At 35.3% G+C, this 26,203-nt stretch overlaps 1 protein-coding gene across 3 annotated transcripts in view; it reads left to right on the forward strand.

Moving 5' to 3' along the window:
• YJEFN3 (YjeF N-terminal domain containing 3) overlaps window positions 1-26,203 on the forward strand; it is a 1,463,772-nt gene that overhangs the window by 1,046,107 nt on the left and 391,462 nt on the right. For all 3 annotated transcript variants that reach the window (XM_044090652.1, XM_044090651.1, XM_044090653.1), the window contains exon 2: window positions 723-831. In XM_044090652.1, the coding sequence (XP_043946587.1) occupies window positions 723-831 (109 nt within the window). The remainder of the gene's footprint in view (window positions 1-722; window positions 832-26,203) is intronic.

Raw genomic sequence — 26,203 nt, forward strand, 5'->3', positions numbered from 1 at the left:
CTCAGGGGTATTATTTAATTTCAAACCACACTACTAACTCCAAAAAGTAAACTCCATTGCACTGACCATGCACTCTCCATCCTCTCCTAAACTATGGGACTGCATTTTTTTCTCTCTCTGAATCACAGGTGTCCAAAAATACCCTGACTTCAGGTCTTTATGTTGTAATAAAGTGAAAATAAGTCCTTTCCATTGATTAAGTGTATGGTTTATTATGCAAAGTGCTATATGTCTCTCTGTTTCTGCATCATAAAAGGTAGGAATCCTAATGTACATATACACACACACACACACACACACACACACACACACACACACACACACACACACACACACACACACACACTGTGTTATCACTGGAATAAACACTTAAAGCAAAATGATGCACTGTGAGATTGGGATTTTTTTTCTGCAGTTCAAACCAGTTTCCTGTGCTTGTTAGACATTCTTTATTTCTTCTAATTAAATGTTTTTTATGTTCTTACTTTGACAACAGTATGCTTGATGACTTTATTTTCTGCACTGTAGTTTTGTTTTATAATGAGTAACTGATCCTGTTGTCCTGGACAGGACTGCAAAGAGATCACTGGACTAGACTAGTATTAGTTTCTGAATGAATGAACAAATAAATAAAATAAGATGGGGGGGGGTTAGACAACGGCAGAAGGTGGACTGCTACCCTTATGTACTGTTGCAATTAACAGTGTTTTTGTCTCTTACAGCAAGGAAGAAGCGGAAGCTATTGAGAGGGAACTGTTGGACGACTACAAGTTTGGCCAACAGCAGCTGATTGAGATTACAGGCCATGCCTGCGCTATGGCAGTGACAAAGGTATGATATTTTTATATTCTTAGTTTACGGGGGTCTGGCACTTTTCACATTGGATTTTAATATTGAGAGTTATTTACTGTTTTAATGGGGTGGATCATATTGAGGTGCAGTAGTTTCTTGTGTGCTTTCAGTTATAAATATAGGAATAATAAATGTAGTAATAATAGGAAATAAAAACAGACATAGCTGTAACACTGTGTGACATCTTTTGGTGTTTGCATGCATGGTGGTTTGACATATCTATAGCACAGCGTGACATCTGCTGCTGTTTACATCCATGTAGTTTGTTGTCCTTCATGCATTTTCTGGTTCTGTTTTTTATCACATTCTTAAATATAAATCTGAGTACAGAAAGGGAAATTGTCTGGGCTTAAAATGACCTGCAAGGGCAGCTAGCCCAGTAATTACCTATGGACCTATGGGCTTATAAATCATACCAGCCTAGTCTAAAAAAAAAACAAAAAAACGCCTGTACTATACTCAATCTTTAAATTAACTTTATATGTAAATCAAAAGTAACCGTACTACTATATTTAGCACTGCAAGTTGTGTAACATAACGATAGTTAAAGATTCAAAGTACGTACTATTACCAGTTGTCCCTGTATACCGATATCAGACATATCACTATGTGCTACTGCCAATTGTTTTGTATGCCTGTGTCTAACTTGTCTTGTGTCTTGTTGGATATTTCCTGTTTCCGGGCCTCTGCTAAAATTATATTTGCTCAGTTGGACAATCACAGTAAACAAACGTAAATAAATAATAAATACTTTTTTCGACAGACCACTGTGAGATACAGTGCAACCAGCCTTCCCTGTGCACTAGACGGGTTTATATTATGCTTTCGAAAACTCAAACTGTCGACAGCCTAATAATCGACACGAAAATGTCAAAACCCCCGAACATCGAACACACACACAAAAAAAAAAAAACACCTAAACACAACACAAATTGCTCTATGCACCCCCCGCTACTTAAATATACCAACTCTGAGATCGCACTACATTACAGTAAATGGAACTCTCCCCTTATGGAGATTTCCATTTACACGCGCAATGACTTTCGCTTTCGACATTTTGGTGCTGACAGTATCAGCTTCGATATTGTCGGCCTTCGACAGGGTGAAGTAGACCCCACTAGATAGCCTTATCAGCGCACTGCTGTATGAGTGGTCCGTCTCTGCACCACAGCGCTAACCAGGTCGACCTGATGAATAAGTAGTGAAGTTTGTTTTACATTTGTAATCTCGAACATCGGAATGTTGAAACTAACAGTGTCAAAAGGAATACACCAAAACTCCCAATGTCAAATCACAAAGACCTAACAAAAGGTTGATTCTTGAAACTCCCTGCTTCTTCAAAACTAGGGACAAGTGCTAACATGGGTCCTGAAGGGGGGCAAGTCTGAGAGTTTGGTATATTTCTTCGTCAACATTGGGAATTTTGGTGTATTCCTTTTGTCAATGGCAGTTTCATTGCTTTGACCCTTGAGGTTATAGTTGCAACCCATGAAGTACCCCATATCTATACGCATGTGTGAATGTACGTATAAGGCTGTGTGAAAGCACTTTTGCTGTATAGAACAATATAATGCATATTCCAGGACTGATTTAATACAAGTACAAAATTGTTCAGTATACTTGAAAGCAAATTTCTGATTAAACCTCTACTTTAAAGCTATAGTTTCCTCTCCTAATGCACAGCTTGTAGCAGATAGATTGGGCTGAAATCATTTGACCATTTTACTAAATGCCAGTGAATCTCTTTTTTTTGGCTATTTCTTGCTAATGTGAAGAGGAAGCAAATGTAAAAAGGTATATGTTTGGCTGTGCCTTCTGTGTGGTATTATTTATTTATTTAATCATGTATGTATGCATTTATAGTTTGTTGATAAGAGTCATGTACTCATCCAAAATGGACCCATTCAGACAGGCTGGGTATAGAAGCATATTTAAACGGTACTTATACATGTTGGCAGTAACTATCAATTTTTGCTTTCAAGACATTTGAATAGACAGAATTACAGATTCACCGATTACAGGTACAGCTTGGGTTTGCAAGTAGTGTGATTCAAAACTAACATTCAAGAGAGATGAACAGGCATAATCTGCATATAGTGACATTTAACAACAGTAGGTTTGTAAGTTCATAGCAATGAATTCTAAGGTTATAACTTACTGGTCTTCAAGAGGATTATTTGCAGCTTCCCATAGATGTATCAGAATTATTTTGAAGGAAGTTAATGACTGATTAGTTCTGATTGTAAGGGAAAGGGTATTTCACAATTTCAGAAGATGTTGTATATGTCTGCTATTTTTTATTCTTCTAAAGTTCACATTTTTTTAGCATTACGTTTCAAAAACTGGTGTTAGTTCCTCTAGCATGGCACATTCTATTCAGAGAATACTTTCAAACATTGCTAGATCAGACATTAAATTTTAAACCAGACAGAGATCTAATTATACAATAAATGCTCATTACTATTCACAAACAAGCACACTGACTGGACAGCCCAAACAGTGTTCCCATTGTAATTCGAGTATATACCAACAGTAAAAAGTCTAAGCCGCGGTGGTGCAGCGTTAGTGTTGTCGCCTCACAGCAAGAGGTTCTCCCATTCGATTCTTGGCTGGAGCGCCTTCTGTGTGGAGTCTGCATGTCCTCCCCATGGTCGAGTGGCATTCGAAAGACATGCGTAAATGGACGTGCCTTCGTTGAAGGTTGGGCATCCCGCTGGCACCTTGGAACCATAAAAATCGACTGCCAATCATTAGTGGACTGGAGTTCCGCTATGGCGACCCCTAACCGGGAAAAGCCAAAAAAAACCCAACAACCAACAGTAAAAAGTCTGTCTGCTGAAGTATCATAGACCAGGTAAATTTTCTGTTAGCATATGCTAAGGGACAGAGCAAAATACAAGAAAAATCATGTACGTTCTGCAAACGAAACCAACAGAAACCTACTTGAGATTCCTTATATGTTTGCTCTGCCCCTCATAAATCTCTGTTTTACAACAAGAATGTCCGGACCACCACTCTGATGATAAAACCAAAGTTTAATAAAATAGATAAAACAGTGTATCACAGTGAGCGCTTTCAGGTTATAAAACCGTTCTTCAGACATATATGCAGTATTGTAATGCAAAATTTAAAATACATGATATCCAATCAAAAATCTAATACTGAGCCCTCGTCTTCTTTAGGGTGGGTTTAATCTCTGTTTTAGTAAAAGTTTAAAAAAAAATAACAGCAATGGAAATTTTTTGTTTTCTCCATCGCTTCTCCTACACTGATGCACTGTGGAAGTACAGGAACCCTAAGTCCCATATGCCTGCACGGTACGTTAGTATAGGGAAGACAAAGAAGAAGACTGAAGTGTCGTTATACAAACGCATTATTTAGCAAAGGTAAGCAATGCCTTTCTTAAATAATGCAATTGTAGGAAAGCAATAATCCACTGCTGTTTGAGGGTATATCATCCTGGTGATCAAACCACACCAAATGTGGGTAAATCCTGATATACACATACACAGTCATGTATTATTGCTTAAGTAACACACAGTGAAAGTTCCTACAGCTTTTTAAAATCATTCATGTTTCCCAACCATATGATTTTTCAAGAAGGAAATCATATTTTATGTTTTTCAGACCTTAATAGGGGGTTACAGTAGACAGTGTTGAATTCAATAATGGGTAAGGTCAGTGAAGTACAAATTGATAGACAGATCTCTTTTTTAATTTCTCCAAATCATTTGGGGTTCTAATACCATGATGGGACTGGACCCCATTCCTAAGTCAAAGTATGATTAAAATTCATAAAATTAGTATTGGTTCAATTTTTGATGTCATCCAGAAGTGCTCTTCAAGCACCCACAATGTGCCTAGTAATGACTCCTTCTGTAATTCTTATGAAGTTACATGTATCCGTAACATATCAAAGTATGATTGTAGATTCTTTTTTATAAGACCTGTTGCTCCTACTACTATTGGAACTGCCTGGTATCTTTCTTCCACATTGCTCTCATTTCTGCCTGCAAATCCAGATATTTTATTATTTTGTGTCTCTGTGTACACAAGACACTGTAGTCACTGGGTGTGGTGATTTCAATGTTCAATGCTACTTTTGTCTTCTTTTCATGGACCACTATATCTGGTTTTCTTGCATCTATCTTTTAAACTGTTGGTAATGGGTGAGCCCATGTGAGGTAGACATTATCATTTTCTATGATGCTTTGTGGCTCATGTTACAGTGTTTTTCAGATACTTCAATATTATAATATTTGCACAATCCCCAGTGCAAGTCTTGCCACATTATTATGCCTTTTCAGTATACAGTTCTTCTGCCATTAGTATGTCATAACCAGTAACAAGGTGTGCAAGAATTTCCAATTCTGTTTTACAAAACATACATTTGTCTGTTTCTCCCACATATCCAATGGACTTGTAAACTAATGTGTACGTAGTCCACTATATTGGGCCGCGAATATTAACCTTTCATCCTTTGGTTTGAATTTGCCTCTCCTTAACCATTCCTGTGCTTGATCCTGATCAACATGAGGTTGTTCCAGGAGTTTTCTATACTTTCAACTATATTTATGCATTTTCCACATTTCTTGCCTTCTCACCTAATCCTTCACCTTGTATTATTTCTTTTGTTTTTTTGGCACATTCAGTTGCTGCCTGATTTTTATCTACTTCTGGTTTGATTTCCATTCCCGCTTGACGCCAATATGCTTCTGCTAGACTAAGAAGGGAAGTCATCTTAGATTTATTCTCCTCATGTTTCAAAACTTTCACTATGTTTGGATCTTGTGAGGTCAGCAGATATGTATGCAGTCCCATGACTGCAGCTATACACGTAATCAGTTTCAAGGATGTCCATACCTCCTTCAGAACAGGGAATATAAAATCTTGGTGTGCACTGATTTTTATAAGCTTTGTCACCTAGATGTCAATGCTGTTTTCAGGATAAATGTAAGCCTTCTAAAATATTCCTTACTGAGTTTTATTTGCATTTGTTCATGTTTTATTTTTGATCCTTCATCAGTTCCCAAATATTTATACACTCCCTCTTGATCAAGTTCTTTTATATCACATTCTTGTCCCAAGCTGATGTTTTCTTGGTGCTACAGCTTTCCTGCTTTAATGGTTGCTTTTGCACCTGTATCAAGACAAAATGACATTCTTATATTGTCTGAAAACGTTTTGACTAGTTATAGTTGTGCTTTCAGTTCCCCATCTGATGAGCTATACAGATTTAAATCATCAACAAAGAGAAGATAAGAAGTCTTTATATTTTTTTGCTTTGTGGGAGCCAAATTATAGCCATGACGTAATCTGGTAAGCAGACAGCTTAATGGGTTAAAGGCAAGGCAAAAGAGCAGCGGTGACAGTCACCCTGGAATATCCTCCTTTGGATTTTTATCCTTGGAATAATAATTTGTTCTTTATCATGGCTTAATTGCAAAGTGGTCTGCCACTGTTTCATTGCCAGTGTAATGTAGTTGATCAGTGCAGGGTGTATCTTATACATTTTAAGCACTCTATTTTATCCATGAATGTGGATACTGTCAAATGCTGTTTTTTAGTTTAGCCATGCCATACTTAGATTCTTCCCCCTTTTATAGTTCTCCACTATGACTTTATTTAACAACAAATGAGCCTTTGTTCCATATGACTTTCTTTTATTACCCTTTTGTTCTGTTGCCATAATTTATCTCTCTGGACTGATAAGACATGTTCTTTAAAGTTAAATGGACTAGATAAAATGCTTTTCTGGTGTTTGTACTGTAGTCAGCAGTTAATTTGCCTATTGTTATCCCTAGATGTGTAAAGTCAGTGTTATTTTTTATGATTTTATGGTATATCTTTAATAATATATCCACTTGTGATAGTTTTCATTTGTTTTCATTTAATTACATTACAAGATTAGAGGAGAAAGCCATTTCTACCCTACCAGGTATGTATTTTTATAGACCACTTTGGAGAACTTTGTCATATTTCAAATTTGCAGTCCTCAAAATATTTAGATATCAAGAGACCATGTACCATTTTTTTACCTGAAGAGAATACTCTAAAAGGAACTGGCTGTGATGGATAATGGGATTTTGTTATGTAGTTTGGTGGAGATTCCAAGATTCCAAGTAAGGAATTAGAGTAAAACTATGATAAAGTAAAACAACACACATCAAGGAAACAGGCAGTGGAAGGGGAGGTCTAGACAGTGGGAGAATACTGAATGTGTGTTTTGGCCATTGTAATAATTATTTTACCAATATTTTACAAACATTTCCTTTCTTAAGACAACCCGTGTTCTCTTTGCATTTGTTAAATAGAATAAACATCTACTCCATCAGTCCCTAAGTTGCAGCTCTATTTAATGTAGTTTTTTACTTCTAGTTTCCAGTCAGCATTGCAATACCTTACTACTAGGATACTTAACAAAATGCTGTCCTTGATGTGGCAAATTTACTGAAGACAGAATTTGCTAATTTGGTGGAAGAATACCCACTACTGCTTAAATTGTTCCAGCTTATAATTAAAAGATGTAGTTGTTGTTTGTCTTTCGGCTTTTCCTGGTTAGGGGTGGCAACGGCGGAACTCTGGTCCGCTAATGATTGGCAGTAGATTTTCACGAACGCTGAGGTGCCAGCTCGACGTTATGGACATATTTGTGTACCCTTACTTCATATTCCTATCATAAAGCATTGTTAAACAGAGCATGTAAACTGAAATACTCTTTAATCATCACAGTCAATAAAATAAGCTAACAAATGTAAAAAAAAGTTTGCATTTCATCTTTTAGAAAACAATTTATTTAACAGATAAGATAAGATATTGTGAAAATATTGTGAAGGGAATACAAAATGGTTATGTTGGACAAGGCACCAGACTGCTTCACTACAGCTTTGAACAGACAAATATATGAATAACTGATAACCAATAGTATAATTATTAAAAAAATGTAAACTGTATTATGACCCCCCCATTAATTTTGGCTTTGTGGTAAGAGGTTACACACCAAAATGTGAAAAAAATTGCAAACACTCGGCAAGTAAAGTCCCATACCACATTTGCAGCATTAAGTTACAAAAAATAGTAATAACTGTAAATTAAGATGTCTGAGAGACAAATGTTAGCACAAATTTAAACAAAGGTAAATAAAAATATATAAACTAGACAGAAGATAAACCAGGAATGCTAAATTTCTTTTTATACTGAAAGCACCATATGTTATTATTATTGTTATTATTATTATTATTATTAATACAGTGAGAGCGGTTCAAAGAAATGACACAACACCATAATTTAATGCTGTCCAAGCACTACCCAGCTTTGTGCTATTGTTCACCTCTTTCTGTTTTCCTGTCTAGTTTTCTTGTTATTCAAGCATAATTTTTACAGAGATGGATATTCCCTTAAACTTCTTCGCTTTTACTTGTAATAATTTTATGTAGTGAATTCTGAGACAGACAGACTTGTTATGTTGAATTTTCATAGGCCTGGATCCAGAATAATTTTGTGTCATTCCGCAACCACATATACATACTCATTGTTGTGTTCTCCTCTGGTGTCTGAATGTATTTGGAATGATTTCATGCAGGAGACAAGAAATTTCTATGCCAGCCTGTTTTTAGGCAGGTGCTGAATTTTTTGTGTCAGTATTTTTGGACCATAACCCAGTGTGATGCTGTACTCACAAAAATGCACATATATTAGCAATTTGTTTCCTTTAGCAGGCATCGATCTCTCTGACAGCTATGAGGATGACAGACCAAAACTCTTCAACACCTGATTCTCCTTCACAAATGCGTGACTAATATAGAAAAGGTAGTATTTTTAATTATACAATGCTCCCCCATTAATATTCCAAAATGTGCACGCTGATTGGCCAGCATGCCCATTGTAAATCCCACAATAAACCAACAGAAAAAGGTCCTGTCATGCGGACTTTTTTCTGTTGGTATAAAGTGTCCAAAACCTTTTTTTTTTTTTTTTTTAATAACTAAAAAAAAAAAAGAAAAAAAACAGAGCAATGTAGATTTTTTTTTTCTCCATTTCTTCTATTTCAAAGCATTGATATACTGGGTATGCATAGGGATGCAAGTCCCATACGCATGCCCAGTACATCAACACAAGGAAGCAGTGTACCACCACCGGCGGAAGAACAGTAATGCAACATTATACAAAGACATTATTTAAGAAAACAAAGTATTTTTTCTTAAATAATGTCATTGTATAATAGCAATAACTGACTCCGTGATTGTGGTATATTGAAATTTACCCACGGTTGGCTTTATTTAATTACTTGGGCTTCGCTCTCGTGATTAAACCACACCAACCATGGGTAAATCTTCAATGTACCACAACACGTCATTGGTTATTACTTAATTATATTCCATCAATTCACTTTCAGTCCTTCTGCTGCAGTCACAAACCCAGACGAGACAGTTGTTTTACAGTTGGACATGTACTTTTTGTCAGTGCAAGTGAGAAGGAGAATAGGGGAATGTGATACTAGTTCCCAAGATCATGTCAGGGAGATACGAAAGGGCCATTCTAAACAGGAAGAGCACAAGGAGGAGGAGGCGTGGCCAGTACATTTTAGGGGCTGATTATTTTCTGGATCTTTGAAAGTATTTTTTCACAGAAAAGGCTGTCAGCCTGTTAGAATGAATGAGGAAGAATGAATCCACAAAGGTACTTAAGATGGCAAGAAACGTGTAAAATGGGTAAGGGGTAAGGTAGAAATGGAGGGAGGTAGAATGCTAGCACTTAAAAGGGCAGGCTAAGTAGACTTCGTACTGCTTCTTTTATTAACCATATATAATACAGTATGATAAAATGCAATACAATATGGATATGTGGCGCTTCTCAACATGCTTGTCTTTTCTAGTGAAGCTTTTTAATAACTTCATTAAACAAGTATGGAAGAGAACTGGTAAGTTTATTTTTAGTATAAATACAAAGCTGCAGAAAACTGAAATAATATTTTTTCTTACATGTAAAATACAATGCACTTTTCTATTTTCTTTTGTGCATGTATATACATCAATAAAGAAAGTAATTAAAGCAAACAAAAAGCACTCTCTCAGGAGATACATGTAAACGTACAATTTCTAAAATGTTCCCTTTTTAAACACAATACACTGCTTTGTGCTTATAGTTTCTTTTATGTATGCTTACACTTAAGCAATTAAATCAGCAAAAAGTACTGTCAAAGGAACCACATGTAAACATGTTGAATTCTTGGGGGTTATAGCAGATTAGAACATTGTTTGGTCATCTTACTTTTCATAAAATACAGTGGTTCTATTAAAAATAAAAAAATAAATAAATCTACTTTGAAAAAATAACTTTATATTTTTAGATTGAGTTATGTAATGTGGTATCCAGCAAAATCTTTTTAGTGTTGGTGCAAATATTATTATCACAGTTTGCACATTTTACATTTTCTAGAATTTATGGCATAACCTGTTACAAGATGCCATAGGACCCCAAAGCCTTTTCTTTACTGAAAACAGGAAGGAAAAACAAGAGTTGATCTGGGTCCTCTCACTAATCAAATGGATATATAATGGAAATCAGCCAAAATAAGAAAGCAGGTGCTAGGATACATCACAAATTATGGTTATACTCTAGATTTCAGGAAGTACTACTTTAACGAGAGTGTGGTTAAGAACTTGGATAGGCTCACAGACTGAATCAGAGCAGGACTACTGCTTTATTCAATATGACCTAGGAAGGACGGTGAAGGGGGGGGGGGTGGACAATGCAGGGAGCTAGTTACAAAAGCCAGGCAAAGTGGAATAGACCTTTTCCTTTATTCTGATAGCACTTTTATGTTATGATTTTGCATTCACATCAATTGTTTGCATAAGAAAGTTTATCAATAAATTACAGGCTTGGGCCTTAGATTCATGAACAGGTTCAGCTCTGTGTAAAGAGGTTATACACAGAATAACATACCAACATACCTGTTTGGGACTCGTCTATTGCATATGGAGATATTGCAGTGGTGATGTAGTACAAGAAGGTAAGAAAGACCTTCTTGCCCTTTAATATGTAGATATACTATTCAGGAAAGGTATACAATGTCACTACAATAGCTGAAATACCATCCTTGTAGGAAATGCACTCAGCAAAAAAAGAATAAAAAAGAATAAAAATCCAGTAATTTATTAGTATTAAGCGCTTTCATCTCCTGTAAGAGACTTCATCAGAATACAACTTCATAATAAAAAAGAACCATTTAAATACTTTCAATTTTGAATACATTCAAAAACCCCACAAAAATTCACGTATTAGACATATAAATTCTACCTACTTAAAATAATGTAATATAAATTCACATACATAAATAATTTATTAAAGAAAATAGAAACTCAGTGGCAGCTTAAGTTGGCTACAATGTTTCCACCTGGTCTGAATGAGACTGTTTCCATTGCTCCCATGTTGTTGGAAAGAGCTAATAGATTTTAGCCATATATACAATTTTAAGCATGACATATTTATTTATGTATGTGAATTTATATTACATTATTTTAAGTAGGTAGAATTTATATGTCTAATATGTGAATTTTAGTGGGGTTTTTGAATGTATTCAACAATTTATGACATGGTTTCTATAATGATATGTATAAAAAGTATTTAAATGGTTCTTTTTTAGCAGGAAGTTGTATTCTGATGAAGTCTCTTACAGGAGATGAAAGTGCTTAATACTAATACATTACTAGATTTTTATTCTTTTTCCCCGAGTGCATTTTCTACAAGGATGGCATTTCAGCTATTTTAGTGATATTTGTATGGTTTTTACTTGGTGTGGTGTTCGTTGGTGGTTGTATTCGGGAAAGGTAATAAATATCTCACTTCAGTCTCCTATCTAGGTGCCTGCTGTAATTTCAATCTTCAGAATAATGGAGGTGCAGGTGTGGATGTGAAGGAATATATATGTATACACATTTGTGTGTGTGTGTGTGTGTGTGTGTGTATATATATATATATATATATATATATATATATATATATATATACATTTATACATACACACACATTCCAAATCTGAGTCTACAGCTTCTCAGGATGATCTCCTTTATTCCCAGGTGCAGAATTATTGCATATATAAATAGCAGGATAATGGCTGTGCAGTGGTACTATGCCTCCCTGCCAAAAATGCTTTAATGGTATAACAGTGAGTTTCAAAACAGGTGCTGTTTATTTGTTAAGCTACTGTTTATTTTTTTAGTTATTTATGATGTGTAAGTTTATGTCTGTCAACTGCTATGGAGAGTGTTTACATACTACATATCAAGGGTTATTTGGTCGGCTTCCAGAGTCACAATCTCATTTGCCCAACATTAATATTCCTTAAAGGATTTGTGACCTGTATTGTTATTTGTGCATGGTCACCATGACCTGTATTGTTATTTGTGCATGGTCACCATGACCTGTATTGTTATTTGTGCATGGTCACCGTGACCTGTATTGTTATTTGTGCATGGTCACTGTGACCTGTATTGTTATTTGTGCATGGTCACCATGACCTGTATTGTTATTTGTGTATAGCCATTGTCACCTGTATTGTTATTTGTGCATGGCCACTGTAGCCAGTATTATTTGTGAATGGCCACTGTGACCTGTATTGTTATTTGTGCATGGCCACTGTGGACAGTATGATTTGTGCATGGCCACTGTGACCTTTATTATTTGTGCATGGCCACTGTGACCTGTATTGTTATTTGTACATGGCCACTGTGGACAGTATTATTTGTGCATCGCCACTGTGACCTGTATTGTTATTTGTGCATGGCCACTGTAGCCAGTATTATTTGTGCATGGCCACTGGGATCTGTATTATTTGTGCATGGCCACTGTGACCTGTATTGTTATTTGTGCATGGCCACTGTGGACAGTATTATTTCTGTATAGCTACTGTGGCCAGTATTGTTATTTGCGCATGACTACTGTGGCCAGTATTGTTATTTGTGCATAGCCAGTGTGGCCAGTATTGTTATTTGTGCATGGCCACTGTGGCCAGTGTTGTTATTTGTGCATAGCCACTGTGGCATATTCAAAGTTCATGGTCACTGTGGCTAGTATTATTTGTGCATGACCACTGTGACCAGTATTATTTGTGCATGACCACTGAGTCCAGTATTGGGAATCTTCTGTTTTCTGTACTATTGTACTGTCATGGAGATGTTATAGTCATCATAAAAGAGGTGGTAAGTGGATGAAGGCCTCCTGCAAAAAGTTGTTTCTGATGAGTGCTGTTCTTGATCACTTATGACTGAACCTTTATTAGTTGTTCATGTCTTGATAAATTATTATTGGAGGCAATAAGGTACCATACTGTTTCTACATGTTATCCTTGAAATTGTACCTCTGTACTACACTGCTGCCAGTTGTACTCCATAATACAATGGTGAAAGGTAACGTCAAAGTCAAAGTAAACTTTATTGTCATTCAGACTCCACAACAAGTGCAAGTGGAAGAAATTACATTACTCTAGGCTGTATGTGCAAACATCTAACATATGCAACAATTCATATTACTACATTTAGACATTCCTACTATATAATATTTACTGTTTTACATATCAACAGACATTTACTAAGATAACGAGACTCGTTATTTATTGCACAGAATTTCACAGCTACTTCTTATTGCACAGGATTCTGTTGGCACTAGTCTAAAGAAACACAACATTTATTGCACAAAAATTTCACAGCTGTTACTTATTACACAGGATGCTGTTTTTACACCAGTGGATATTACAAAGAAACAAGATTATACTCTGTTAGACTAATTGCACAGTGTTTTTAAGTCCTTTTAAGGCTATTGTATGCAAATATGCTTCTCACTCGTCATATTACCTACTCTCCCTGATGCCAAGTGAGATGTAAGTTACTATTGGAGTTCAGTAGCCTGATAGCCAGTGGATAAAAGCTTCTGTTAAATCTGGCCATTTTGCGATGTATGCTATGATAACACCTCCCAGATGTTAGGTGCAGGAACAGTCCATATGTATGGTGAGTGAAGTCCATGCCTATTTTTCCTGGCTCTGTTGAGACAATGAGACTGGTGCAAGTCTTGAAAGGATAGTAGAGTGGTCCTGGTAATCTTATCTGCTGTTTTCACCACTTTTTGGAGGGACTTGCGGTCTGTAGTGGAGCAGTAATAAGTATTTGTCTTTAATGTCTTGTCTGGGTGGCTGCAGTGTGTCCCCAGCTGTAGCACAGATCCTTCTCTTCTTGAGCACACTACATTGGTGCCTGATATTCACTGCAATGTAAGAGCAATCAATAAAATAGTATGGCCCCAACTCCAGTGCAGCCCCCTCCTCTTCTTAGGCACACTATGCCGGCACCTGCTGTACACTATAATATAATATCATGCAATAAAACAGTGTCACCCCAGCTCAGAGCAGCTCCTCCTCTTCTTAGGCACACTACACTGCTGTACACTATAATAGAATGGCATGCAATAAAACAGTGTGGACTGAGCTCAATGCACCTCCTCCTCTTCTTAGACACACTACACACTGGCAAATGCTGCACACTATAATATAATGGCATGCAATAAAACAGTGTGGCTGCAGCTCCTCCTCTTCTTAGGCACACTACGCCGACAGCTGCTGTACACTATAATGTAACATCATGCAGTATAACAGTGTGGCCCCAGGTCAGTGCAGTGCCTCCTCTTCATAGACATACCACACTGCATTGTTAGTAATAAGAAGTGGTAGCCAAAAGGGACATGGTACCTCAAGACATTTTTGCCTTCTGGTCTCCCCTATTTGCTATGCTACCAATCTGGTCGTCCTGTCTCCTTTGGACCTGAGTATGTACGCACAACATTTATGAAATGCATGTATGGAGTGCTAACCTACTGGAATACTGATTACATATTTTTATTTTATTTTGTGTTCCTTTACACTGCTTTATTTATTGTATATACAAATGTTTTTGATTCATATTACCTCCCTTTGTATCAATGTATATTATTATACATCAGACATTTTTTGTTTCATGTTGCTGAATGTAGTGCTGGTACAATTACTTGATACTGTATTCTGCCTCTCTGTGTAATGGTATTCTTGTCAAAGGTTGTAAATGTTTTTATGCCTTTCTGATTTTTTTTCTCTTTCTCCCAGGGTGAGACTGAAATTAGTCATGTTTGATCAGTGTTCTACCCATTTAACAAATTCAAATAAATATATAAAGAAACAAACATACACATCTCATTGTGAACTGTTCGGTTACATTCCTGTTATATGTAGGGAAACCAAATGACTCATCATAAGTGTAATACTGAAACTTCTGTTATTGAGGCACTAGCCAGAATTGGGGGGGGGGGGGCTTCCCTAGTAAAGAACAGCAGTGCTGGGTTGCGGAGGTGGGAGGAGGTATACCTTTGACATAAGTTAATGTTTCAGCTACAAGGGGTTCGGGAATGCTTTTACACTGTGCATTATCTTTATCTTTACATTAAAGCTGTGGGGAAGGGGGTAATGAGTTCCCCTATAGGAAGGAAGATGGGCGAGCATGAGGGCAAGACTCTGGAGCAATCAACACCCACTTTAGTAATGAAAACTGACAAGAAACAAATGGGCATTTCTAAGAAAAAAGAGAATAAGGCACTAATTATTCAATTAATCAATTACGTTATTTTAATGTATAAAAGTGTTGTGTATTCTAGTTTCATTCAGTCTGAAGAAGTCTCGGTTAGAGATGAAAGTGCTGGATGATGGAATAAAGCTTTGGTGTTTTAAGATTTTAAGTTGCTTCTAGTTATTCGAACCATTTTTTCAGTATTTGTAGATTTTTTAGGGTTTATTACTTTCTATTTTTCTATATCAAATATGATGTTTATAGTTGAGTCAGTAGTCAATTTTCCTTATATTTTAGTTGAGGTAATTTTGTCCATGTCATAAGTGAGGTAACCTGTGCCTTTTAAAAATGTCAACAGGCATTTTTTTAAATTTGTAAGGGGAAAAGAGAGCAATCAAAATAAAATATATAATGGTTAGAGAGATATTTAATTATATTTAGCTTGCAGGCAACAAAGAGGTATTTTGTAACAATTTTCATTTATTGCTCTAATACCTTGAATAGTTCTGCCACTGTCTAAGGGATATGGTACCAAGGCATTCATTCTTCTCGGCTGTAATTTGCATTCTGTATATTTTCATAGTATTTTATAATTTTACATCCTCTTGCAGCAAGCTTATAATAATTTAAAACTGTTACTAGGGTCTATATCACAACGTTGAACATACAAAAGTTCGAGCGTTGTAATATCAAACCCTAAAGTACGAAACCCAACAAAACTGAAAGCACAGAACAGAGATTTTTTTCCCGGGGAAAAAAGTTGCTGTTCCGTGACAAAAAAAAAAAAAACTTAACCTTAAACTAAAGTGGGATGCTTTTCCTGTTCTGGTCTTTGCTCATCATAACTGTTAGACCTCCATCTCATGTCGCCAGCGTAGGAAGTATAGCCTGGTGGGAACCACCTCCCCCCAAGAACAGGCATCTCCCATCCTCCTGGCCAGACCAATCAGTCGCCTGAGCCATTAATCAACCCATATTCCTGGACAGATCAGTCACCCGAGACATTACTCGATCTCAGGTTGCATGGGCAGTAATCAGAGCTTTATCCCTCTATGCTGCTTGGCTGACTGATATTAATGCACTTTTGATGAGTTTCTAAAGCAATAACAATGAAAGAGACATGGGAAAACAGTACAACCACATCAGATATTTCTATTTCATTTATTACATTCGAAGGTTGTAATATACATCTTTAGACAAACACCCAATAGCTGCCATAACAGTATGATATTAAGTGCAGGAGTAGCTGGAAATTGTAAGACGATAATACCGTTTCCTTATTTACAAATGTTACAGGTATTAGACTGTGATGTCACAGATAAATAACATACTTGAAAATAATTGTGTCAGAAGGAGAAAAGAAAGTAAAACTAAAGCTTTGCAAGCAGTACAATCTTAATTGCAAATGTCTGCAAACTGTTATAGTTAAAGCAAATCCAGAAGTGTTTGAAACCATCAGTATATGGTACTGTTCTATAGCAACAATAAACATTTGTAATGTTTTCTATTTAAACTGCAGAACGCAGCACTGCTGTCCACTAAGCTTATAAAGTTTCATTTATTTACTCCCTAGGGTCACAGCATTGTGGACATTGGCATTTGAAGCGCTTAGGTTCTACTATTGTGCCCAAGTGCTGTTTAGCTTCTCCTTCATCCAGTATTTCCTTCTGCAGGGTCATTTTAATGACTAATGTAATCTCATAGATATGGTCTTTGTTATTGTCAGCAAGTGGTTCAGGCTGTGTAAACATCATGAACGGATACAGAATTTCATCTGTGTGATTGGCATATTACAAGTCGGAGCAGGTTGATAAAAGGGCTTTCTGTGCTGAGGGCAAGACCTTGAGTAAATCTGCCCCAGTGGAATCTGCTCCTTATGGTTAGTGGAGTAATACTCTGCCCTAACAGGTACAGCATTCAAGCAACTAAGAAACATACTTTTTCTATACATACTGATACTATAATTACTTGATTGTCATTAAGTAATCTAGCTATGATGGACACATTCATTTCACAGTGTCTTCTGAATGAATAAATGATGCCCTATTTCAAAGGCTCTATTTTGCAGAGAAATATGTTATACAATCAATAGTTTCATAAGTAAGCAACCAGATTTAGAACTAAATTTCACCAAGCACTCTAGAATCTGTACTCCTGTTTTATACTTGTCATCTCTCTCTTTGTGTATATTCAAATTATTTATAAAGGTGCCAAACTAAGAGTTAGGTGAACATTTATGTGAAATCTGTTTTACAATCTGGGAAGGCTTTACATCACAAATACATAGCAATTGATTTAGTTACCTATTGTGACAGAGTTACATGCTTGGACCTAATATACGCTGAATGATCAGTTCATAGGTAAATGCTAGGCTGTCAGTTTGCAGACTATTATAAACCTAGCCAACAGCTAGAGTTTCAGAATCAAACCTTGCACTTTGCATCTGTGAGGAAATGACCTTAACTAATGTGTCAAGCTCTACCCCAAAGTGCTAAAGGTGATAGTATTACAGTAAGGTAACTTGTTCAAAGGTAAATACTATGCAGGTTGCCCTTGCAGGCCATTTTAAACCTAGCCAATTTTCCTTCCAAAGGTGAGAATAAAGTCTTGTACCTTGTGACTATAAAGTAAACACCTTAACCCAACAACTGTAAACAGATTACACATATTTTATAACTGTACTTCTTTTAATCCATATGAGTAAGGTAAGTTCTTGACATCCAAAATATATATTCTTAATATTTAGTACCACAAACAACCAGGAATTATACCTCCAAGTTCTTTTATTTTTACAGCAAGTGTAAAAAATCTCATAAAACTGAAAATCACAGGAATAAATCTCTCTTAGCGCCTCGGCTTAGAAAGCCTTTACAGAGTAAATTCATGAAGTAAAAAAACATGACTTTTATATAAAATCAAACTTCAATTAAATTCATTAACAATTACATAATTAAGCAATTGGTAGAAACAACAACAAAGCCCACGATACAGCAGGCACCCCAGCAGAAACAAGCAAAAAAGAAAGTCCAAAAATATAACTGAGGTATGGCACATACCTCAGTTATATTTTTTGGACTTTAATTAAACAACTGATCAATTAAATATATTACACATTTTTAAAAAGACATATACATACTTACAGGTTTATTCTATATAACTTTTCCAGTTACATTCTCTATTCATATCCCTGGGATGTAAAATATTATATTTTAATATAAAAACAGATTCCTTCTTTCCTAATATATATTTAATTGTATCTTCACCCAAATACTATGATATTTTGATGCACAAAGATGTTTGTTTGAATTACTTCACAGTATCTGATGTTAACAATAAATTTTTAAGCAAAAATACCACTATAGCCAGATTTTATTGTGTGCCTAAAATACACAAGAGTTTGTTAAACCCACCAGGCCGACCAATAGTGTTGGCCTGTGGGTATTTTATTCATAATTTAGGGTATTTTTTGCATCAGTTTTTATTACAAGAAGTAGTTAAGTTACCTCCTTATATAAAGGATTAATTTGACTTCATTGACAAAATAAAGGATGTAAAATGGAATGGAAGTATATATTTTCTATTATTGGATGTTGCTAGCTTGTATACAAGTATAAATCATGAATTTGGTATGTAAGCTATAGAATATTTTTTGAAAGACAGTCCTAGAACACAATACATTAAAGAGTTGATTAATTTTTGTTTAATTAATAATATTTTTGAATTTGATGGTCAGTTATACAGACAATTGCAGGGAACAGCAATGGGGCAGCTTTTGCCCCGATGTATGCAAATTTGTTTATGGGCATGGTTGAAAATACCCATGTTTATAGAAGTAATTTTTTTCAAAAATTTGTCATTAAATATTTCCGGTTCATCGACGATCTTATTTTTATTTGTCAGGGAGGACAAAATGAAAAACAATCATTTCTTAAATACATGAATGAAAATAAATATCAAATAAAATATGATGGTTTACAAGAGGGAGTTAAGGTAAACTATTTGGATATCACTTTGGAAGGTCAAGAGAATGGTGAGATAAAAACTAGTATTTTTAGAAAATTTCATCAAGTAAATCATATGTTGCATGCCCAAGGCTGTCATCTGAGGCACACACTTAATAGTATCCCCTATGGAGAAATTCTAAGAACAGATTATGCAATAATATGAGTGAAGCCAGGGAAGAGGCTAATAAAGTGGCAAATATGTTTATTAATAGGGGGTATAAAGCAGATATGGTGGCTTACAGTTATAGTAAGGTGTTTAATAATAAGGTAAGAGGAAAAATAGTTATAGAGGTAATATAATAGAAAAGAAGTAATTGCATAAGTCAGCTTCAGAAAAACAATTATATTATGTTTCTAAATATACATTATTCTCAGAAAAGTAAGCTCAGTAACTAAGGAATTATTCACAAATAGTCATAAGGGAAGTTCCTTCCTTAAAAGAAGTGGCCTTAAAGTTTCCATATCAACATGGCCATAGCCTCAAATACTTTTTACTTCATAGTACCTATAGAAGACCACAGGAATTAGTTATAAGAGGAATGAAGTGGGCAGGCTTAATGCCTTGTGGGAAATGTGCAATATGTAAATAAAACATAAAAACTTTTAATACTATTAATGGCATTAAATTCCATACACAGGGTAATTTTTCATGTAAAAGTAAAGGCATCATTTATGCTATAAAATGTTCTTGCCATAATTTTTACATAGGGGAAAGTAAATGAAGCCTTTGAGAAAGGGTTAAAGAACACATTAGAGATATAAGGAATAATAAATTTACAAGTCCCTTAGCAGAACATTTTAATCAGGTACATCAAGGTGATTTTAGTGAACTGAAGGTAACAATATTAGAACAAGTAAAAACAGATTATTTGGGTGAAGATACAATTAAATATATATTAAGAAAGAATGAATCTGTTTTTATATTAAAATATAATACTTTACATCCCAGGGGTATGAACAGAGAATGTAACTGGAAAAGTTATATAGTATAAGCCTGGAAATATGTATATCTCTTTTTAAAAATGTGTAATATATTTAATTGATCAATTGTTTAATTATGCAATTGTTAATGAATTTAATTGAAGTTTGATTTTATATAAAAGTCATGGGTTTTTACATCATGAATTTACTCTGTAAAGGCTGTTCTAAGCCGAAGTGCTAAGAGATTTATTCTTGTGATTTTCAGTTTTATGAGATTTTTTACACTTGCTGTAAAAATAAAAGAACTTGGAGGTATAATTCCTGGTCATTTGTGGTACTAAATAGTTTTCTTGTCTTCAGTGGAGATAATATAATCTTAATATGTTTAAACTGAAAGAGATAAAGCCCACATTATACTTAAGATTGTTGTATGAGCTTTATAAAGTGGCATGAAACCTCTGCCTTCATACTGACAGTGTCCTTTGTTATACACGTCACATTACCATAAACCTTTCAAATTATATAGGCGATACATGTCTTAGGGATAACATTATTAAAAACAATCCACTGATCTTTACAGAAAAATGTTATAATTTTCTTCCAATTAATAAAACAGGGAAAGTCTAAACTAAGTGTTCAAAACTAAAATACATAAGTTTTCAGATCTTTAATTTTAATACCATCATCATTATACCAACTGAATAAAAAATATGAGAAAAACTGTAACCCTGCTGTATCAGGTTATGAAGAAATTATGCTTGTATTTTTTTCAATCATCTGCATACCTAGTAAACCAAATTAATTTTGGAGATATAGCTCAAAAGGTCCAGCTAATATTGCATCAAGAGGAGACACTTGGACCTCTTCATTAGTCACAGTAGTTTCCACATCACACCTAAGATGTGTGCTTGTTGTTTCCTGTTATTTAATCGGCTTTCCACTCATGTAACAATATAAGCATTTAAAATGGAATTAAGCTCTGATAATGCTTTTTGGAGATGCTGGCCAAACACCTTAGCTGGATATATATAAATCATAATTGCTGTTATTCAGTTATCAGCAGAGTGGGGAGCACTTTGAAAATTATTAAGTTAATAAGCGAATGATTCTTCACAGAGCAAAACTGTTATCAGCATTATGGAATGATTTGTTGTGAGGTAAACTACAGGCATAAATGACCATTTCAATGTATTTGTCAATTATTGATGTTAAACTACTGGGAAAATAGCTACTAATATCAGTAGAGATCCCACCGTTCTACAGAGTAATAAGCAGCAGTTTTCTCTGATTTTAAATGATGGGCAGTTTTAAATGACTGGTGAAATGTAAATGTAAAACCGAGTTGTAACCCGGTACTGATCATGAGCTAGAATGCCAGAGACATTTTTAGGACTCAGCTCAGTATCAGATGAACATCCAGTACAATGAAATGCAAAATCAGCATAGATGACTAGATATTAGCTGTCCTAGAATTTTGATAAACGAGTGTATTATATGTGCTTACAGCTAAAGGGGTATCACTACAACAGGTACCTTTCACAGTGGAGATAAGAAGGTGTAAAGACGTCACTGAAATTTTCTAATAAAATCATAGAATTGCATTTATAGGCACCTGCTTAAGAAGGGAATTATTCTCCAGAATTGGCATTTTTATCAGCAATCTTACTCATTCTGTTAGTTTTCTTGTAGTCCTTTAAAGTTGTTAAAGTCAGACATTTCTTATATCTAGTACCTAAGCATTTCTTCCCATTGCATACCTTCTCTGTTTTGTAATTATACCACTCAGCTTTCTTAGCCTTCCTTTATTATGGGAATAGTGACATGTAATGGCAATTATTTTTGTATTATTTCATAGAAAGTACCATGGGAAATCAATGAAATTACTTGCAGGCTTACTTTTCTTGGAACTTGGATTTCTAATAATTGATTTGAGGTGATTATGACTGGGTCTATTTTAGTTTGCCAAGTATTTACATTGTCAAACTTCATATGGTCAAGACTGTTTGACAGACAGTTTAAAAACTTGAAAAAAAACTATGGGAAAGAAACGAGGTTGCATGAACATCATGGTACAGTGGGGGATTGGGGAATGTGCCCCTTTCCCCACTGTGGTGCAATATTTGAGTTAGTATATATAATTAGCAGGGGTGTAGAGATGCAGGGGGGGTTGAATCCCTGCTAAAATGCTATTTCTTCTTCCTAGTTAGTTTTCAGTATTTTAAATTGTTGTTCATATGGTCTCTACCATATGAGTTTTGACAATTTACAATTTCAACCAACTAACATAAATCCATTGTAACCCACTTTTGTGATTGACATTATTGTATACAAAATGGCCCCTGTTATTTCCTGGAATAGATTTTTATACCCAAATCAGAGAAAATATATATATTATGATCAGACAGAATTACAGAATTAATAATTAACATATCACTAAAATAACAAGGAACGTTTGAAAATATAATATCAGCTAGATTATTACCATAAGCCTGTTATTGCCTAACTGTAAATGTTTGTTTTTATTGAAGTCCAAAAACAAAACTGCCTAATACCATTGTTTCATGACATATTTAAAGGTAAACACACTAGGAAGTTTTATTCTCTCATGCAGTGAAACCATGTGAAGCTGTAGGCACCCAAAATTATAGAATTAATTTGTACAGTAAATTTATTTTGCAAACAGCTTTCTCTACATGGTTGGGGTTTACTGAGCAACACCAAAGCAACATTGTAATTTTTCGACTCTCATTTCTACTCCATTAGCCACATCTTTGAAATCCAGGTCTATATCAGCATTTCGAAAATTGAATAGTTTGAATCACTAAATGTTGAACTGACATGACCGACCTATCCAATTTTCGAATGCCGAGAAAAAAAAACAAAGAGCAAAAAAACAAAAAAAAAAACAAAAGGGTGTAGGCACGGGGGCAAACCCCCCTGCACCCCCTGCTACTTAAATATACCAACTCCGAGACCACACTACATTAAGATAAATGGAAATCTTCCCTTACAGAGATTTCCCTTTACCCATTCGACATTCTGCCCTTTCGGCATTCTCGATGCGACAATATCAAATTTGATATTGTCAGCATTAGAGATGCTGATAGGGACCCTTGAAATCCATACTATCATCTGGGCAATTGAGTTTTAGAACTGCTAGCAAAACTTTCTTATATCCATGAACAAAGTGGGTTGCTGACTTATCTGTCATTTCCAGCTTTATGTTCATCAGTCCAGCTATCTTCCAGGTTACCAACACAGTGACCCTTTCTTTTACCCTTTTTAGTCCAACAGGGGTCTTGCCTTTAAATATTAGTGCACCATATCCCAAAAAGGCCATGTGAAGCAGTCACTGACCTCTATATGTTGGCTTAAAGTCCTCAACAAGTTTTTAGAGGACTTCCTTTATTGAAAAGTCAACACTTAATTTTTCACCACAGATTTGTGTCTCTAATATAAAGCTTACTTCCTTTGACAATGACCAATGATGCTATGCATTATCAGTTCCTGACTTCTTGCTTTCTTGCATTATCTCATCTATTCCAGGTTCCTTAGGAAATTAATAACTTGGAATTTCAGAAGGAAAATGAGAAAGAGAATTGTCACGTTTTTACTGTTTACAAACTTCTCGTTGTACTTTATTTTTGTAATTAATTTATTTAATTTGCCACTGATATCAAGTGTTTTTAATCATTTAAAAACTTTTCTTATCTACCGTTTGCAGTTTCTAGTTTATTTATTCTTATACCATATTACTTTTTTAATGTTGTCTTTTTTGGACTGCCTGGACAGAGGTATATACATTTGCTAATTGTTCAGAAGTGTGAAGTTATCGTGACACTTGTCCTCATACTATGCTTCTTTTCTGTAATTCTTTTGAATGTGAGTGGCAGCTACTTAGTAAGAAATCTAACAGGTGGACTAACTTTTTAGGGGAAGTTATCTTTTGAAGAGGGCAACTGTTTTTATTCTGGAAGTCATCACATAGTTTGTCATTTGCTGTCATTTTTGGAGCCTGAGTTGTTCTCTGCTGTAAAAATGAAAACCAAGCTTTTTTTGAGTTACAAAGGTTATTAGCACTTTGAAAGTACAATATTTAACAGAGATATTTGCAATGTGTATTTCATTGCTATGGCTTCATTGATCAGCTTCTTTAATAGCCTGGACTTCACGTCCACAGACTTTTAAGTCATTCAAGTTGTTAATCTTTACTAAAAACTGTTTTTCTTTTTTGAGGTTTTGTTTTAAAATATATCACTAATAATAGTTTAATGATAACGTGCCTTTGCATTCTTACATTATTTGGTTCTATTGTGTACTAGTTGTTTCCATACATTAAACATTTAAAATTGTATTTATTTATTTATTTATTATATTTATTTATTTGAGATTTGTTGGCCGGGTTAGTTCAGCTGAGCCAAGGCTATTTTTCAGTGGAGACCCAGGGAGAAAAGCTCCACATAAACATAAACATTGATCATAACAACAAAGTTGCATAAACATACTACAAGGCTACAAACGTAGAGTTACATCTAGTTATTTATAGTTACATATCCATAGATCATACCCACATAGTTACATAAACATAGTACATGGCTACAAACATATAGTTACAACATGTAGTTACAAGGAGTAACAGTTGACCAGTAGAATAAAAGGCATTATCGATCAGAATGATTAGTGAGTACACCTGGTACTATACAGAGCAAAAAAATACATTAGAGGTACAACATTCTTCCTCATCAGTTCAGCTAAATTGCTGCCAAGCGTATAATCACTTATAGAACTGTTGAAGTCAATAGAATTCATGCAGGTAACAAAGGATAGCTAGAAGTAGTGATAGAGATGTAAAGAAACATAAGTGGATAAAGAGGGAGAAATAGGTATGGAAGAAAGGTTGGAGGCAGAGGACAGAGAGGAATACAGTCAACCAGGGGGATGATTACACAGACTTAGCCATGTATTGCTTAGGTGGTTTTCTACAGCATTTCTGAACTGGTGTTTAGACTTAATGTTTTGAATGTCCAGTGTAAGTTTGTTCCATTTCTCAGCTGGGGAATAGCTGTAGAGGTTCTTTCCTATTTTTATTTTTGGCTTATATATGGAAAGGAGATGTTGCTCAGAGCTGCAAAGTGTTCTGGTTGGCGTGTAAAGGGAGATGATAGAGGTAATTCTGGGACAGGAGGGGGACAGGTGCAGTATAGAGTGAATTATCTGAAGCTGAGAGAGGAGAAGGATGTGGGGAAGTTCTAACCAGTTTAGTTTCCTGAGAGATGAGCAGTGGTGAGAATGGTAGGGGTGTCCAGCAGTGAATTTGGCCACCTCGTTGTAAGGGGATTCTAGTTCAGAGAATAGTATGGTTTGTAAGTTGGTGATAATTTGAGAGCCATAAAGAAGGGTTGTGAGTAAAGAGGTGTGGGATAGGGCTAATTTGGCTTTACTAGATAAAAATGTATTATTCCTGTAGAGGAGGCCATGTTTTTGGTGGGTTTTCTTAATATTACTGAGAACATGCAGGTCAAATTTCAGCTGGTCATCAATGATGACCTCAAGTAGTTTGGTGTGAGTTTCTATTGTGATTGGTAAGTTATTGTGAGAAGTGATGGAGAAAGAAGGTTTAAGATGATTCATAGTTTTTGGGATGAAAAGAAGTTTAGTCTTCTTTGGATTTAGGATTAGCTGGTTCTTGTTGAGCCAGTTTTGAATAGACAGAAAGGAGTTCTGAGTTGTCGTATGAAGATCAGAGTAGTGATGACTGTGGAGTCTTCAGCATATTGTACGAGTGCAGAATGTGGAGATGCAGTAGATAACTGATTGGTGAAAATGTTAAATAGT

The sequence above is a fragment of the Protopterus annectens genome, chromosome 13.part0 (assembly GCF_019279795.1).
Source record: "Protopterus annectens isolate FY-2018-M chromosome 13.part0, PAN1.0, whole genome shotgun sequence".
Lineage (NCBI taxonomy): Eukaryota > Metazoa > Chordata > Ceratodontiformes > Protopteridae > Protopterus > Protopterus annectens.